The sequence below is a fragment of the Salvelinus fontinalis genome, chromosome 17 (assembly GCF_029448725.1).
Source record: "Salvelinus fontinalis isolate EN_2023a chromosome 17, ASM2944872v1, whole genome shotgun sequence".
NCBI lineage: Eukaryota > Metazoa > Chordata > Actinopteri > Salmoniformes > Salmonidae > Salvelinus > Salvelinus fontinalis.
The window spans coordinates 16,122,100-16,141,273 of record NC_074681.1 but is presented as its reverse complement, the minus strand read 5'-3'; the positions used below and the strand labels follow the sequence as shown (position 1 = coordinate 16,141,273).

Genomic DNA, 19,174 nt, shown 5'->3' with positions numbered 1-19,174 from the left:
TGACTATATCCCATTATGAAAAGTGTGAATAAATGCTCTCAGATTGGTTATGCTTCTTTGTTTTTTTTTGAAGCAGGGACATAATTGTGGATGAAGGCTTGATTTCATGCACTGTCCCTGACGTTATTATCTCTTCCGACTGGCATTTTTTCTGTCAAATGCTTAGAGATGATTTTTGTAATGAAAAGCGCTATAGATGTTGAATTAGTTATTATTATAATCCCTCTCCAGTATCACATCTGTCTTCCCACCATGCTGCTGAATCTGAATCAGCACTTCAACACCTACACATGAATACAGTGAGAGAGAGATGCAATGGGAAATCCATGTGTATGTGCGCATGTGGGAGAAAAGTTGTGTGAACTGGCTCTTGCCATGTCAATGTCGTAGGTTATATAACAATAATATTGAAATAGTGGCATGTGGCTCCATGCCCAAGCAGACTGGCACTCTAAGTTTGTGACCCTGCATCTGGCTAGACTGGAATATGACACTAGACACACACACACTAAAATAGACACATATGACAGGCACTAGGTAATTTAATTTCATTGATAAATAAATACATTGAGATAGTGTTCTGTTGGGCCATTATAGTGTCACAATTGGATATACCCTGGGCATTCTATTTCCATAACGATTTGGGTACATTGGTAGAATTAGGTAACCTCTCCTAGCTTGTGTGACTGCTTGACTCCAGTTGTTTAGGCTTTCTTTAGCTCCGTCCTCTCTCTCCTCACACACTCGATCCAACGCGTGAGCAGTGAGAGATCACCATACCGCCCACATTCTCATTCGCGGCTCAGTTTCAGAGAGGGCAGTCAGACCACCACACTTGGAGGAGACCAAATACTATTATAACACTAGGCTACAACGCGCGAACGAACTCTCCTGCATATTACGTTCAAATGGCAGTTGTTACACAAAAATAATTGATAGTAGAAGAAACACTCTTATCGACCAAATCCAATTACAGAGAATTGGAACTGAGAGGGCGCTTGGGCGTCTGGAGTCCATCAGTTCCACTATAATGGATACGCACGGGAACCAAAACGTGAGGCGACTCTCGGAATGAACTGCACAAACTTGCAAGGACAAGTGACCAACGTCAAACCTCATTATCAGGTAACTATAATTTAATAATTCTAAATAGTTAATAGCATTTACGTTAGGCTAACTGATAGGCCTTAACTGGCAGAGGACATAGGCTATCAATGAATAATGTGGCGTAGTTTGTCCAAACGTAATTGATGAAGTCCTCACTAGTGTCATGCGTCTTGCTCCGCAGCCCAGCGCGCAATCCTTGCGGCTCATCATTCTGCTGATCCTAGTAATGGGGGTGGCCCCATCCCCAGCTCTGACAGCGGGATGCCCGGCACGATGCATATGCGATGACCAGCTGGTGGTCCAGTGCGCCGGGCAGCACCTCACCGCCTTCCCCACTGACCTGCCGCTGGCCACGCGGCAGCTCATCATCTCCAACAATCGCATCGTGGAGCTGCCGCCGTTGCAGCTCAACTACCTGTCGGACTTGGTGTACTTGGACTGTAGCAACAATTCCCTGACGGAGATTTCTATGTCCACATTCGGGAACCTGGGGAAGCTTGCTTACCTGGACTTGTCTTTCAACACCTTAACGCGGATAGAGGACAGGACGTTCGGTCCGCTCTCTAGCCTCGTGATGCTGAGAATGACGGACAACCCCGGCCTGTCGGATATTCACCCGGACGCTTTCGCAAAGAACTCGGCGCTGCAGGTGCTGGACGTGAGCCGGAACAACCTGACGGTGCTCAACATCAGTTCTCTCATCGCGCTGCCCATCCTGCGCTCGGTCGGCCTCAGCGGGAATTCCTGGAGCTGCGACTGCGATAACGAGGACCTCTGTCTCTGGGTTCACATCGAGGCATTCAAGTTTCAAGGTAAAACTAGCTGCACCTTCAGATATAAATCCAGATAATTCCTCTTTCTATATGGTTTGTGTAAGTTTGGTGATTTTGTCTTACCTTTCTCATTTTTTTGAGGGTTGTGTTAGATGTGCCGGCCCATAAGACATAGCTTCTACTGTACTGTGATTATATTCTGTGATATGCCGTACTAATCATACCAACATCATACACATTGATATACAATATGGATTTACAAAGTCTGTATGGGGGGCTGGACCAATAGCAGTAGAGGACCGCCATTCTCTCCAGCTCTGCACTTCCCAGGCCTCTCTCAATGAATATTTCCATGTTCACACGCTCCTGAAATGCTCACGGAAAGTATTTCACTTTCCCAACCACATGCACTTCATATAACATAGGTCAACTACATGGTTCATTTATGAGATCTAATACACTAACACAATTAAGACATTTAGGAATGTCATTTCAAATAGAATATGTGGAAAGACTGATATGAATATTGTTTATGCAGTAGTGGTGTGTGGGTAAAATCACAGGGGAAGCCAATCCAGGAAAAAAAGCCATATTTCTACCTATGTGTTGTGATAATTGCGTTGTTTGCTCTATAAACAATTAGTTCATATGCCTTGACACCGTGATATATATGCTTAAAGCTGAGACAATAAGAAGACACAGTGGCAGAATAAATTCAACCACACCTTTACATTTGTTTCATTACAAAACCGGAGCACAAGTCCACAAAACATATTGCATGCAACAAACAGTATATGACCTACAGCATGGTCAAGCAAAGTAATGTTTCCGACATTTTCGGACTATTAAACAACTATTGATTTGGAAACACTGAGAGTTACCGCAAGTCGCAAAGAAAACAGGGGCTGCCTCGACTATTCCAGCACCATTCCAACTTCCACATTTCAACATCATCTAATCACCCATGCTTAGTCTAATACAGTGACAACTAAAAGATACCAAAAACGATTTAGTTCAATCAACATTAGCTAAATATGATGTGGCTGTCCATGGAACTGATTTGTGTGTGTGTGCAAGTAGAACACACATGTTGACTCACCCTACTTGTAAAGAAACGCCAATGCCATTCTCCTCTTTCATGTTGCCAAAATGGTCTATGACTGTCATACATTACATGCTTTTCGTTTTTGTTGTCATATTCCTAGGCTACCTGGCTGAAATACTTACTCGCTAGCCTAACTTCCTTTCATGGGCAATGATAAGCCAGGCCAGATATGTCACGTCCTGACCATAGAAAGCTTTTATTTTCTATGGTAGAGTAGGTCAGGGCGTGACTAGGGGTTTAGTCTAGTTTATATTTTCTATGTGGGGTTCTAGGTTGTTTTTTCTATGTTGGTGTTTTGGTATGATTCCCAATTAGAGGCAGCTGGCTATCATTGTCTAATTGGGGATCATACTTAAGTAGCACTTTTCCACCTGCATGTTATGGGATATTGTTTTGAGTTAGTGCACATAGCACCTCTGTAGTCACGGTTTGTTCGTTTATTGTTTTGTTTTATTAAGTTTCACTAGTAATAAAGTATGTGGAACTCCTATCGCGCTGCGGTTTGGTCCGTCTCTACAAATGAACGTGACAGAATATCTCATCAAAACAGGACCAAGCAGCGTGCCCAGGAGGAGAAGACATTCTGGACTTGGGAGGAAATTATGGCTGGAGACAAAAGCCTTCCGTGGAAGCAGACGCAGGGAGAGAAAGGAGGACAGCGACGACGCCGGGGTTCGCGGCCACAGAAGGCCCAAGGACAACGCCAAGATTTTCTTTTTGGGGGGTGGCACAAGGGGTGGTCGGCGGAAGCGGGGAGTGAGCCAGAGCCTGTGTGGGAGTCGATGGAGGAAGGTAATGAGAGATTCAGGAGAGAGGTTGTGGAAAGGAGTATGCTGCAGTGCAGACACGTTGAAAAGCGCTTTCTCAGCCCGGCACCATATGTGCCAGCTCTACGCACCAAGTCTCTAGTGCGCCTTCACAACCCGGTACGTTCTGTGCCAACTTCTCGTACTCACCGTGCGAAGTGTGTTAAAGTTCCGGTACTATTGATGTCGGCTATATGCACCAGGTCTCCAGTGCGCCTTCACAGCCCAGTACGTCCTGTGCCTCCTCCTCAAGTGCGCCTTCCCAGTCCGGTACGTCCTGTGCCTGCTGCTCGCACTCGCCCTGAAGTGCGTGTCACCAGTCCGGGGCCACCTGTGCCGGCCCCACGCATTAGGCCTCCAGTGCGCCTCCCCAGTCCAGAGCTTCCGGCGACGGTCCCCGGTCCGGAGCTTCCGGCGACGGTCCCCGGTCCGGAGCTTCCGGCGACGGTCCCCGGTCCGGAGCTTCCGGCGACGGTCCCCGGTCCGGAGCTTCCGGCGACGGTCCCCGGTCCGGAGCTTCCGGCGACGGTCCCCGGTCCGGAGCTTCCGGCGACGGTCCCCGGTCCGGAGCTTCCGGCGACTGTACCTCCTGCGACTGTCCCCGGTCTGGAACCTCCTGCGACGGTCCACGGTCCGGAACCTCCTGCGACGGTCCACGGTCCGGAACCTCCTGCGACGGTCCGGAACCTCCAGCTCCATGGCCGGAGCTTATCCCGGCGCCGATGCCCAGCCTGAGCACGGCGTCCAGTCCAGCTCCAAGGCAGGAGCCTTCCTGGGGTACTGTCACGTCCTAACCATAGAAAGCCTCTATTTTCTATGGTAGAGTAGGTCAGGGCGTGACTAGGGGTTTAGTCTAGTTTATATTTTCTATGTGGGGTTCTAGTTTGTTTTTTCTATGTTGGTGTTTTGGTATGATTCCCAATTAGAGGCAGCTGGCTATCGTTGTCTAATTGGGGATCATACCTAAGTAGCACTTTTCCACCTGCATGTTATGGGATATTGTTTTGAGTTAGTGCACATAGCACCTCTGTAGTCACAGAGTAGTTTGTTCGTTTTATTGTTTTGTCTTGTTAAGTTTCACTAATAATAAAGTTTGTGGAACTCCTATCGCGCTGCGTTTTGGTCCGTCTCTACAAACGAACGTGACAAGATAGTTAACATTAGCATACTACATCTTGCAAAATGTTGATCTTCCATGCCCTCAGGCCAGGGGCACAATGTATTATTTTATGGTTGGATCAGAATCGTTTTTATAATCATTGGCCAGTATGGAGAATTAAGTAAAACCACAAGTCCAAATCCCCATCTACATCCATGGTTAATTTAGGAAAGCTAGCTAGCTAGCCCCCTGAGGACAACCGAACTAGATGCAACAATTAATGTTTTTCAGTATTGACATTTGGCCTGTGATGTGATTGGTCTGAAGTCAAATCAAAACTGGCTTCCCTTGACACTTTTTTTTTTTTGGTGCGCCAGGACCATTCATAGCAGAGCTCACTCAGTTTAGCTCAACACTGATTGGCTATTATTTTATTCATTTTTTTTATCAAGGGAAGCCAAATCCTCGCTGCATTCAATGCTACGTGCAGAAACAATGTCATACTCTTTCTGACCAGACAGCATCAGATAGGTGCGCTACACATACTGAGACAGAGCGGCGCTGTTTCCTTCGCTCTGATGCTTTCTCCAGTGAGATACATCCAGCCTCTTGCAAAATGAAGGAAATTTGGAACGCACAGAGAGAGGAATGATACATTTGGTATTTTTGTAGTTTTTTTCTTGGCATCCAGGAATACACGCCACCGTGTTAATGACAGCAGCAGTACAATAAACTTAATGAAAACTTGTGTGCAGTTGCCTGCATCACAGGGCTTAGGGTGTCTTAATCAAATCAAATTTATTTGTCACATGCGCCGAACACACCTTACAGTGAAATGCTTATTTACAAGCCCTTAACCAACAATGCAGTTAAAAAAGGAAAAAGAAAACCTACAAAAGAATAAGAAATACAAATAACAAATCATTAAAGAGCAGCAGTAAAATAACAATAGCGAGGCTATATGCAGGGGTACCGGTACGGGGGCACCGGTTAGTCGAGCTAATTGAGTTAACAGGTGACAGTGGAGGCTAATAACCATAACAGCAATTGCATATGATCTGATAACACAGGACTGAAATGAGACACATTCTGAGGAGCCTTTCTCTTAATCCTTTATTCACTCATGCAATGAAGGCTTAATCCAAAAAACCCCAGTGTCTAGATGTCAAATGACCAGTGAATCTCATCTCCCCGTGTTCACCTGCACATGCTCCACCAACCGTTTCCACTTTAATCAACAAACTATATGCCTATGTAATGAAGGTGGCTCGGGGAACCACACTCATGTGATCAGTAACCTTGCCTGAGACCTAAAGATTTTGGTTAGCTGCCTAGGCCTTTAGATAGCCTTTAGCTCAGTGGACTAACAGTCTTGTGGTGTGCAATAGACCTTGGTTCAAATCCAGCCGGTTACATAATGCAACAAAATTCTGTTTGGAATAAGGGTCGATTATTTTTGTTACATTCTCGTATGTTGACAGACCCCTTGACCTTTCCCACATGTTGTTACATTACAGCCTTATTCTAAAATGGATAGCATTTTTTTTCTTCTCATCAATCTACACACAATACCCATAATGACAATGTAAAAACAGGTTTGTAGAAATTTTAGCAAAAAATAAAACTGAAATATCACATTTACATAAGTATTCAGATCCTTTACTCAGGACTTCGTTGAAGCATCTGTGGCAGCGATTACAGCCTCGAGTCTTCTTGGGTATGACGCTACAAGCTTGGCACACCTGTATTTGGGGAGTTTCTCCAATTCTTCTCTCAAGCTCTGTTAGGTTGGATGGGGAGCGTCGCTGCACAGCTACTTTCAATTCTCTCCAGATCTGGTTCAAGTCCAGGCTCTGGCTGGGCCACGCAAGGACATTCAGAGACTTGTCCCGATTCCACTCCTGCGTTGTCTTGGCTGTGTGCTTAGGGTCATTGTCCTGTTGGAAGGTGAACCTTCACCCCAGTCTGAGGTCCTGAGCAGGTTTTCATCAAGGATCTCTCTGTACTTTGCTCCGTTCATCTTTCCATTGATCCTGACTAGTCTCCCAGTCCCTGCCACCGAAAAACATCCCCACAGCATGATGCTGCCACCACCATGCTTCACCGTAGGGATGGTGCCAGGTTTCCTCCAGACATGACGCTTGGCATTGAGGCTAAAGATTTCAATCTTGGTTTCATCAGACCAGAGAATTTTGTTTCCCATTGTCTGAGTCCTTTCAGTGCCTTTTGGCAAATGCCAAGCGGGCTGTCATGTGCCTTTTACTGAGGTGTAGTTTCCGTCTGGCCACTCTACCATAAATCCTGATGGGTGGAGTGCTGCAGAGATGGTTGTCCTTCTGGAAGCTTCTCCCATCTCCACAGAGGAACTCTGGAGCTCTGTCAGAGTGACCATCGGGTTCTTGGTCACCTCCCTGACCAAGGTCCTTCTCCCCTGATGCTCAGTTTGGCCGAGCGGCTAGCTCTAGGAAGAGTCTTGGTGGTTACAAACTTCTTCCATTTAAGAATGATAGAGGCCACTGTGTTCTTGGGGACCTTCAATGCTGCAGAAATGTTTTGGTACCCTTCCCCAGAGCTGTGCCTCAACACAATCCTGTCTCGGAGCTCTACAGACAATTCCTTCGACCACATGGCTTAGTTTTTGCTCTGACATGCACTGTCAACTGTGGGACCTTGTATAGACAGGTGTGTTCCTTTCTAAATCATGTCCAATCAATTGAATTTACCACAGGTGGACTCCAATTAAGTTGTAGAAACAATGGAAACAGGATGCACCTGAGCTCAATTTCAAGTCTCATAGCAAAGGGTCTGAATAATTACATAAATAACTTATTTTTGTTAAAAAAAAATTATAAACGTGCAGAAATGTTTTTTAAAAATCAGTTTTTGCTTAGTCATTATGGGGTATTGTGTGTAGATTGATGAGGAAAAAATGTTGGAAAAAGTCAAGGGGTTTGAAGACAACGAATATTTGATTTTGGATTTGTTCAGTTTGGAGTCTTCTGCTGCATTTTTGGGATGTGTCTATACACAAAAGAGCAGCTATTTATAGTGCACCTCACTGAGCAAGAGCCAGTCGTATTACTAAAACCATGATACACTTACTAATGGGAATCCCCCGCACACACATGCGCACACACCAGCTCATCATCCTCTCCCCTGCAGCTCAGGCAGAATCCTAAACTAGTCCTGTAAGAGCTATCCTATTTTCATGCTGCTTATTGCCTTTGTCTGCTTTAATTTGGAGTGTCCCTTCAAGCGAAAGCTTGCAGCAAGGGAGAATACACACACACATTCCAGACTGCAGTGTTTAACGCAAAGAGCTCGTCTGGAGCTCACCTGTTCTGAGAGGCACTGTCTGTCTGTCGGCTCAGCAGTTTAGAAATAATGCATTGATAGAAGGAAGGGAAGAAAAACCCACAGAAAGAACAGATTCTCCACTGCTGTCTCACCTCCTAAAGATTAGCATACTGCCTGTAGTTAGCAGTTACATAAGGAAGGGGTATTTTAGGGTGGCAGGTAGCCTAGAGCGTTGGGCCAGTAACCAAAAGGTTGCTGTTTCAAATCCCTTAGCTGATTAGGTGAGATACATGTGCCCTTGAGCAATGCACTTAACCCTAATTCCTCCTGAAAGTCGCTTTGGATAAGAGTGTCTGCAAAAAAAATCCAGCAACAGCGTGGTGTGGGGCTGGGACGGGGAGAAGAACCCTCTCCTTTGATGTCGGACCCTGAGGGGGAGGCACCGGCGGCTTCCATGCCTTGGGGAGAGAGAGGGCTCTAGCTAAGTAGAGGGAGAGAAGTAGAAGTAGTTCACTGAGAAGAGGGTGGTGTGTTGTATTATTAAAAGGAGTGCTACTATAGTGGTGTCAGGAGGTCTGAGGTGAGATCAGAGAAGTATTGAAGTGTATTGTGGTGTGTATCTCTTTCATGAAAACTCCCCACATCTGTGCTGCTAAATTAGTTTCCAAACTCTCAGGGCATCTGAAGACAAAATGGAATGTCTTTGGAGACAACAGAAGATCCAGGCCCATATCTGTCATTATCCTATATCCGTCATCCCTAAAAGTCCATTTGTGCTTGATCTGAAAATGTGGTCGGAGGCGCCATATGGAGGGTGTGACGCAATTGCGGATCCTCCGGAGGCATGCAGAGGCCAAATTGAGCTCAGTACTGCATTGCTGTGCGCCTCCCAAATTTTGTAACAATGCGGAGGGCTCCGTAAATCTCCGCATTGCCATAATTGGTTGACGGTAGGTGGGGGCGAGAGGTCCTGTATAAACCCAAACTCACTTCCTTGACAACTTCCTTCATAATATCTCTGCGCTGCTCCGTGGAGAGCAAGAAGTATGAATGCCCTGACTTCTGCAGAGGCTGTATCACCGTAAATTCTGCTGACGCAGACGTAGGATTGAGCATAGGACCTTTACTCTATCGTTAGTGATGCTTATTTACTGGGTTCAGTTCTGCCTCTCCCCTGCTTTTATTCATATCACCAGACAGAGAGCACAGGGTCAGCTGCGACTGATGTAGGCTAAGACAAATCAAGAGAATACTGTGTGTGAATTTCTACAATGGAACACTAATTAAGAATTAATTTGATATTAATCAAAAATATCTCTTCCTACTATTAAACATTACATTACTGTTATTTGATCTGTATCTTCCAGTACACCGTATAATCCTCTGCAGCTCCAATCAGATTTGTACTCAAATCTCAATAGATTAGACTAGTACAACATACACTAAAAGTATGTGGACACCTGTTCGTCGAACATCTCATTCCAAAATCATGGGCCTTAATATGGAGTTGGTCCCCCGTTTGCTGCTATAACAGCCTCCACTCTTCTGGGAAGGCTTTCCACTAGATGTTGGAACATTGCTGCGGGGACTTGCTTCCATTCAGCAACAAGAGCATTAGTGAGGTCGGCCACTGATGTTGGGCGATTAGGCCTGGCTCGCAGTCGGCATTGCAATTCATCCCAAAGGTCAGGGCTCTGTGCAGGCCAGTCAAGCTCTTCCACACCGATTTCAAGAACAAACATTTCTGTATGGACCTCACTTTGTGCACGGAGGCATTGTCATGCTGAAACAGGAAAGGGAGTTCCCCAAACTGTTGCCACAAAGTTGGAAGCATAGAATCATCTAGAATGTCATTGTATACCGTAATGTTAAGATTTCCCTTCATTGGAACTAAGGGGCCTAGCCCGAACCATGAAAAACAGCCCCAGACCATTATTCCTCCTTCTCCAAACTTTACAGTTGGCACTATGCATTGGGGCAGGTAGCGTTCTCCTGGCATCCGCCAAACCCAGATTCATCCGTCAGACTGCCAGATGGTGAAGCGTGATTCATCACTCCAGAGATCGCGTTTCCACTACTCTAGAGTCCAATGGCGGTGAGCTTTACACAACTCCAGCCAATGCTTGGCATTGCACATGGTGATCTTAGACTTGTGTGCGGCTGCTCGGCCATGGTAAACCATTTCAATAAGCTTCCGCCGAACAGTTATTGTGCTGATGTTGCTTCCAGAGGCAGTTTGGAACTCAATAGGGAGTGATGCATCCGAGGACAGACGATTTTTACGCGCTGCACACTTCAGTACTCTGCAGTTCCGTTCGGTAAGCTTGTGTGGCCTACCACTTCGCAGCTGAGACGTTGCTGCTCCTAGATGTTTCTACTTCACAATACCAGCGCTTACATTTGAACGAGGCAGCTCTAACAGGGCCGAAATTTGACAAACTGACTTGTTGGAAAGGTGGCATCCTATAATGGTGCCACGTTGAAAGTCACTGAGCTCTTCAGTAAGGCCATACTATTGCGAATGTTTGTCTATGGAGATTGTGTGGCTGTGTGCTCGATTTTATACACCTTTCAGCAACAGGTGTGGCTGAAATAGCCAATTTCAAGGGGTGTCCACATAAACGATATACAGTTTAAGTCGGAAGTTTACATATACTTAGGTTGGAGTCATTGAAACTCGTTTTTCAACCACTCCACAAATTTCTTGTTAACAAACTATAGTTTTGGCAAGTCGGTTAGGACATCTACTTTGTGCATGACACAAGTAATTTTCCCAACAATTGTTTACAGACAGATTATTTCACTTATAATTACATACACTAAGTTGACTGTGCCTTTAACCAGCTTGGTAAATTCCAGAAAATTATGTCATGGCTTTAGAAGCTTCTGATAGGCTAATTGACATAATTTGAGTCAATTGGAGGTGTACTTGTGGATGTATTTCAAGGCCTACCTTCAAACTCAGTGCCTCTTTGCTTGACATCATGGGAAAATCAAAATAAAGCAGCCAAGACCTAGAAATTTTTTTGTAGACCTCCACAAGTCTGGTTCATCCTTGGGAGCAATTTCCAAACGCCTGAAGGTACCACGTTCACCTGTACAAACAATAGTACGCAAGTATAAACACCATGGGACCACGCAGCCGTCATACCGCTCAGGAAGGAGACGCGTTCTGTCTCCTAGAGATGAACGTACTTTGGTGCTAAAAGCGCAAATCAATCTCAGAACAACAGCAAAGGACCTTGTGAAGATGCTGGAGGAAACAGGTACAAAAGTATCTATATCCACAGTAAAACGAGTCCTATATCGACATAACCTGAAAGGCCGCTCAGCAAGGAAGAAGCCACTGCTCCAAAACCGCCATAAAAAAGCCAGACTACGGTTTGCAACTGCACATGGGGACAAAGATCGTACTTTTTGGAGAAATCTCCTCTGCTCTAATGAAAAAAATATATAACTGTTTGGCAATAATGACCATCGTTATGTTTAGAGGAAAAAGGGGGAGGCTTGCAAGCCGAAGAACACCATCCCAACCGTGAAGCACGGGGGTGGCAGCAACATGTTGTGGGGGTGCTTTGCTGCAGGAGGGACTGGTGCACTTCACAAAATAGATGGCATCATGAGGGTGGAAAGTTATGTGTATATATTGAAACAACATCTCAAGACATTAGTCAGGAAGTTAAAGCTTGGCCGCAAATGGGTCTTCCAAATGGACAATGACCCCAAGCATACTTCCAAAGTTGTGGCAAATGGCTTAAGGACAACAAATTCAAGGTATTGTAGTGCCCATCACAAAGCCCTGACCTCAATCCTATAGAAAATGTGTGGGCAGAACTGAAAAGGCATGTGCGAGCAAGGAGACCTTCAAACCTGACTCAGTTACACCAGCTCTGTCAGGAGGAATGGGCCAAAATTCACCCAACTTATTGTGGGAAGCTTGTGGTAGGCTAACTGAAACGTTTGACCCAAGTTAAACAATAGTTATACAATTTAAAGGCAATGCTACCAAATACTAATTGAGTGTATGTGAACTTCTGACCCACTGGGAATGTGATGAAATAAATAAAAGCTGAAATGAATCATTCTCTCTACTATTATTCTGACATTTCACATTCTTAAAATAAAGTGGTGATCCTAACTGACCTAAGACAGGGAATTTTTACTAGGATTAAATGTCAGGAATTGTGAAAAACTGAGTTTAAATGTATTTGGCTAATGTGTATGTAAACTTCCGACTTCAACTGTATACAAAAGTATGTCTCAATTTCCTCAAGTCCATCCATGCACAATATATGGTCAAAACCTGCCAATTCTGTGGTGAAAAATATGCCAGTGTAAATAGTGCGTGAACAAAGTCTGCTGGCATGAAACACAGAATACAGAGCAGAGCACAGCCAGTCAGCCAGGCAGAAACAGTAAAAGCCTTTTGAGCTGATCCCGAGAGATCCCCAAACACAAAAAGCTGCGAAAACAAAAGCAAATTAATGTCCGTTGAAGTTCTCCAACACTCTGGTTATTGCAATCACATTTCAGGCATTTTTCTTCAGAATATGACCCCTAACAAACCAAGGCTTCTGGATGATATCAAGGCGGCCATACACACAGTATGATCATCTTTGATTCTTTAGCATCTATGATTAGACCATAATACTGTATCAAATGATTTGCTCCCCAAAACCCATTTACAGTAGTCTATTCCTCTTCCGCAGCAGAGTAGAAGTAAGCTGTCTGGTCTTTGATGCTACAGCACAGGAGTTCCTGGTTCTGACAACCAAAACAAAAATCCCCTCGTCTATTGACATTCATGATTTCTGAGTGAGTGAGGGTCTTAGTCATGATCCAGGAGCCTGCTGGAGGCATGCAGCCTAGCAGAAGAAAATCCCTTCTATCTGATTACTGTACGAGTCAGGCACAAAAGACAGAATTACCCAGTGAAATCCAGTAGGGTTTGAAATGTGCTTGAATTATTCAAAAGCTTCGGATTTGGTGTAATGTAATATCAACAACACACCAATAACAGACAGCAGCTCCTATTATGTTATTTTCTGATAAGGGAAACAAAACTATTTAGCATGTGCTGTTTTCTTACATTATATTTAATTTATATTTTTTTGCTCGAAATTGAAAGATATTTCAGGAGGGAGTGTGTGTTATCTAGCTCTCATGAAGATTATGTAAAACGATATCATGTAATGTGTTTGAATTATTCAACAGGCCACAACTCCCTATTTGATGAAATATAATATTGATATCACCTTCCCTGGGTGGCTTACCTACGCACTTCAACACTTCAAATAACATGTCCATCATTATTATGTGTATGCAGAGTACCGACTAACGCAAATGCATCTGATTAAGAATATTTGCCACATCAGCTTTATATAGAAAAACAAAGTACTGCTCAATAGTAATGCTGAAGTTGTTGGTTGGGGATTGATAATAATAGTAGCAGTAAGTTGTTCTTATGTTGGTAATACTGTATGGGCTCAGTACTAATTGTAATATCTACTAGGATGGTAACACTTTTTGGATTGTTCCAAGTAGAAGTTCAATAACTGTTAACATTTGAACTATCTACTAACCACAGGAGGCTGATGAGGGGAGGATGGCTCAAAATAATGTCTGGAACGGAGCAAATTGAATGGCATCAAACACATGAAAACCATGTGTTTGATGTATTCGATACCGTTCCACTCATTCCACTCCAGCCATTACCACGAGCCCGTGCTCCTGTGCCCTAACCTTAACCCTTATCCCAACCCTAAACTTAACCCTAACCGTAGCAAGCAGTTGCTTATCAACAGATGGTCATACTATCAACAAACTATCTATATATCATCTATATGGGACTATCCAAATAAAGTGTGACCAAAACGGTCTTCACTAATATAACTAGGACACAGAGTTTTTACTGGTCAGGTGACATGGTCAAGAAAAACTCTAGAGCTCTAATCATTACAACTGGTGATAGGCTCCTACTGTATCCCCAATACAAATACTAGTGTGACTTTTTATATATTTTTATTTAACCTTTATTTTATATGGGAGTCATACTGAGACCAAATTCTCTTCTACAGATAAGCCCTGAATTACAGAAATGACAGAAAATAGACACATCGAAATATAAATACAAAATGCAAGCAGAAAGAAAAACATGGTAACAAAAAACAAACACACTCATTAGTAATAAGGTCAGGACTTATGAGAGTACTGTAGTTAACCCCCACCTGTGCTGTGTTCTCTTCCAGATGAGGGCCAGACGGTGTGCCGTGGTCCTCCTGATCTGCAGGGGCAGCGTCTGGGTGAGCTGGGGCTGCAGCTGCGGTCGCGGTGCCACCAGGGCCTGGGTTCCTGGGACTACCTGTTCTTCCTCGCCATCGGCTTCGTTATCTTCGCGGCAGGAACGATGTCGGCGTGGGCAATCGGCGTGGTCATGGTACTGTACGAACGCTATGTCAAGAAGAAGAGCGAGCAGATGGACCCAGATGACGAGGTTGAACAGCACGCAGGACCTGGCACGGGGGGCGCAGGGGGTCACCATGCCAACCCACGAGGTAATGGGGATTTGAAAAACACTGGTCACATGGTGGTATGACTCCACCCTGTCCCACAACCTCCATACCGACTGTGCCTCGGAACCTACAGAACTACAAAACCTTTGATGTCATAAAATGACAGAGGTTGAGAAGAAACTACAAAGCAGAGCACACTGGGATTAATAAAATACAGAAGAGAGACAACGCAGAAATGTGCCTGATTTTCATGGTGATTGAGAGTTGAATGGTCATAGTTCCTTAAAGTCCCAGTGCACAGTGTTTTGTATCATATTGTACAACAGCTGATGAATCTAACTTTGTAAAAGTGTGACAAAATGTGATCAGTGTTATTTACTGATAGTTGATGGTTGAAAATACAATCTAAATAGGACCTTCTAAATCAGCAGGTTTTACATGGATTGAGTTTTGGCTTGCTTGGTGACATCACCAGGTGGTTAAGTTATAGACCAATAACAAAGTGACTTCCAAACCAGGTTACATGTCTCTCCCATTAGGTTCCGCCAATTAGGCCCCTCAATCAGACCACTCCCAGACAGTTATGGCAAAATTCTTGCTTGAGAAATAGTTTTTTGCTAAAAAGCTATTTTTGTTTCTTTTTGACCATTTTAATGGAATACTATTACAGTAAGGTACTTAACCTTTACCCAGAAATGACTTAATATTGAGATAAAAACAGCTGCATTGGGCCTTTAATATACTATAATAATAGGATTCAATTCTCTGGTCCTGTGTGTGTGTGCTCACTTTGGTAGCCTGTGTGTGTGTATTGGGAGTTTGACTCCCCTCTACTATTAGCCAAGAGATCCTTTCTAAGTAGAGCCCTGTCTGCTGAGGGGCTTGGCTTTAACCCAGCTGGCTGTTGGAGCTATTCTGACCGGCCTCTCAGTGGGGCCAGGTAAACACAAGACATGATAATTGATTTCCAGCCTTCCTGCTGTCCGTGTTTACTAGGATGCAGAGTCTCGTCCACCTCACCTGTCTCTTCATGCACTGAATGCACCAAAAACCTTACTGTACCTAGTGAATTATAGAACAATTCTACAGCAATAACACAAAACACTTCTACTGTGAAGCGTAATGATTATTATGAAGCACAGTACTAGTCCTACTCTGGGACAGTTGCTTTCATCTGACCCAACCCCTTTAGAATACTACTGCCCATCCATCATTCTATATCCCACGACGTTAGCATTGGCTTCTTTTAAAGCGAAATGCTATTCAGATCAGGTGGATCAACACTTACTCACTGTCCTGTTGGTCCTCTGGCTGCACTATGACGTTAATCCTGACTCGAATGTTATAAACTTAATAGAGGTGAGTCTCTCCATTCATCCCAACAACAGCAGCTGCTCTAAGGAGAGGTTTGTGGCGGGATTACAGTGGCTTTGAGGGGCTGTAAGAGTACATATCCATTACACACAATGGGTTGATCAGCTGGAGAGGTTGTGTGAGAAGGAAGGAGGGAAGGAGAAAGGGAGTAAACACACACACACACACACACTAGGATGTGGCGCACATGGGTGTTAGAGAGATAAACTGGGGTTCAAGGTGCCCCTCAAGATGAATGCACTTCATTAATGTGTAGACAGAATTCAGAATTTCTGTTCTGATACATCTAAGCGACTGGGAGCATGTTCTCTAGGAATACTAGAGGTAGTGTTGGCTGTTGGGTTGGTTTCCTGATCAAAGCAGAGATGTTACTACAGTTATCTGACCTTTTATAGTGACACTGTTTATGTCTCTCTCTAGTCAACACCAGGCGAGTCTGAACAAGGAGATATGTTGGTGGTATTAACATAGTACTGTAACCCTCAAATAGGAGACTCAGGAATGTGTGTTTCTTTTGAGGGGGGGGGGGGGGGTGAGAAACTATCTCCCTAGCTTTATGCATTTATTTGAAATGATCACCCACTGTATGCCAACAGACATTAACATATTGTTAGTCTATCTAGGAGGTTGGAGGGTACTCATGGACATTTTTCTTTACTTTTTACCTTTATTTAACTAGGAAAGTCAGTTAAGAACAAATTCTTATTTACAATGACGGCCTACCGGGGAACAGTGGGTTAACTGCCTTGTTCATGGGCAAAACAACAGATTTTTTAACTTGTCAGCTCGGGGATTGGATCCAGTAACCGACGCAAGCACCCACAAACGCACACACTCTATGACCCAATCCAGCTACACACCATCTTCGTCATTCACTGGACAGGGTACTGTGACTCTTCCAAGATAGCTTAGAGGTCCATTTATGTTGATCACTGAATATTGCGCACACATAAAACACAGGTCTTGTTTGTGGCTTCATTGATTGGGTGGGTGAGAGGTTGAGCAGCATGTGATCCAGGAAGGAGCAGGCTGTTAGAGTTAGACACAGTCACAGCTGTTTCTCTGAGCTGGCTAGTCACGTGGGTTACGGCGGAATGGCAGGCGGAATGACATCATGTACCCATGTGTTTGTGTTCTTATATGGAACCAGCAAGGGCCAAGAGTTAGATTCACTGCCTTGCCTATACATATGCCCCCCCCCCCCCCCCCCCCCTCCAATACACACGCACACAAACACATCCGCACACACACACCCCAATTAAGAACTGGGTGCCGACTTTTTCATTATTTCTTCATAACAAGTCCTTGGATAGAATCAAAAGCAACACTATAGATTTACTGTAAGCTGGGGTCGGGACAGAAGACAAATACTGTAACTTATATTAAGTGAACATCTCTTATGCTTACAATTGTAAACATATACAACGATATATAATGAGTGTTCTGTACCTGTTTTGTACCTTTCTGATGTGGTTGTGTCTGTCACGAACTAGCCCATTTATTCTGACAGCACAAAACCATGTGAATCTGAAAAAGCACAGGTTGATTAATCAAATTAACGACTGATGTACAGTATGATTGATTGATGTAGTAGGGCAGGCCAGACGCAGTTGGTTCCTCTGTGGTATAACTGCTCAACAGGCTCAGGGGGCCTGCCAACTCTGTACCCTTCCACAGCAATACAAGTAATTGGATCGGAGATGTGGTGTCCTTTTGTGCATCACAGAACAGCCTGTGGAGGCTTCTTGCTTTGTCTTGTGAACAACTGCCAACTCTCATTGAAACAACGGAAGTTCAAGGCCGACCACGGTACTGCAGGCATTGTTAGCAGAAAACAGGATCCCCATGATAATGAATGGAAAAATGGCAATCTTTGTGTAAATAAATACAAATTTGAAGACAATAATAGTACTAATAATTGCTTCTAATACACCAGATGTATGTCTTTGAACCGATTATTATAAAATCACACACAGAAGAAGTTATGAGGATAATTACTTGCTAATGGCTGCATGCGGTACCCTGTTCGGCCTTGAGTTACTCAATGAGAGCGGGCAGCACTGAGCTAGCCTGCAACATCATCCTGGCTGTTTCATTAACACTAAAATAAGTCACATGTTGTTGACCTAATGGTGTAAACACACACATACAAACACACAGATATATCCTTCTCTGTCTTTCAATGTAGAGTATTATGAAATATTGGATAGAGTATTCTGGGTGTTCAGACTGGTCCAAAATTATGTTAATCCAATGGGGTTGGCTGGGAGAGTGAGATAACAAGATGCTTACTCACGCTAAGCTCCCACAGAGGAGTGAGAAGGACAATTATATTTCAGTCTGGAACAGACAGACAGGCAATCTGCAATTTCCTTTGTGGTATTTGTGTGTGCGGGTGAGGGCCTAAAACATATTTGTGGAGTCTATCATTTATTTTTCCTCACTTTGTCTGTTCCACTTCCTTATCTCCAATCAGTCTCTCTCCTTTATCACTCACTCTATTTATTCCTCTTGCTTTTCGTGATATTTCTGACTGGGGGCCACGGACCCTGCTTTTTCAACTGTCGGAAAACTCTGCTTTTCTTTTTATGAGTCTCTCTCTCTCCTTCCATCTGTCTCAGTCTCAGGTATCACTTTAATATTGATCACAACAGGCTATTAGCTATCAGTGGGCATAATGTACAGGCTATCAGCTATCAGTGGGCATAATGTACAGGCTATCAGCTATCAGTGGGCATAATGTACAGGCTAACAGCTATCAGTGGGCATAATAACTGCAGCTATTAGTGCAGTATAACTGCAGAATACTTCCGGCGCCGACAGAGATGGCCGCCTCGCTTCGCGTTCCTAGGAAACTATGCAGTATTTTGTTTTTTTACGTGTTATTTCTTACATTGGTACCCCAGGTTAATCTTAGGTTTCATTACATACAGTCGGGAGGAACTACTGAATATAAGAGCAACGTTAACTCACTATCATTACGACCAGGAATATGACTCTCCCGAAGCGGATCCTGTGTTTTGCCTTCCACCCAGTACAATGGATCTGATCCCAGCCGGCGACCCTAAACAATGACGCCGTAAAAGGGGCAAACGAAGCAG

General features: G+C 44.2%; 1 protein-coding gene across 1 annotated transcript; it reads left to right on the top strand.

Annotated features, from left to right (window-relative positions):
• Window positions 1-737: 737 nt before the first annotated feature.
• On the top strand, window positions 738-17,279 carry LOC129813794 (leucine-rich repeat-containing protein 52-like). Its single transcript, XM_055866330.1, has 3 exons — window positions 738-1,125; window positions 1,289-1,919; window positions 14,436-17,279. The coding sequence occupies exons 1-3, from the start codon at window positions 1,072-1,074 to the stop codon at window positions 14,780-14,782; spliced, it is 1,032 nt and encodes a 343-aa protein (XP_055722305.1). The 5' UTR covers window positions 738-1,071; the 3' UTR covers window positions 14,783-17,279.
• The last annotated feature ends 1,895 nt before the right edge of the window (window positions 17,280-19,174 follow it).

Coding starts and splice junctions, on each gene's coding strand:
- LOC129813794 (XM_055866330.1), top strand. CDS start 1,072: ATGAACTGCACAAACTTGCAAGGACAAGTGACCAACGTCAAACCTCAT. Junction 1,126..1,288: donor ACGTCAAACCTCATTATCAG/GTAACTATAATT, acceptor CTTGCTCCGCAG/CCCAGCGCGCAATCCTTGCG. Junction 1,920..14,435: donor CGAGGCATTCAAGTTTCAAG/GTAAAACTAGCT, acceptor GTTCTCTTCCAG/ATGAGGGCCAGACGGTGTGC.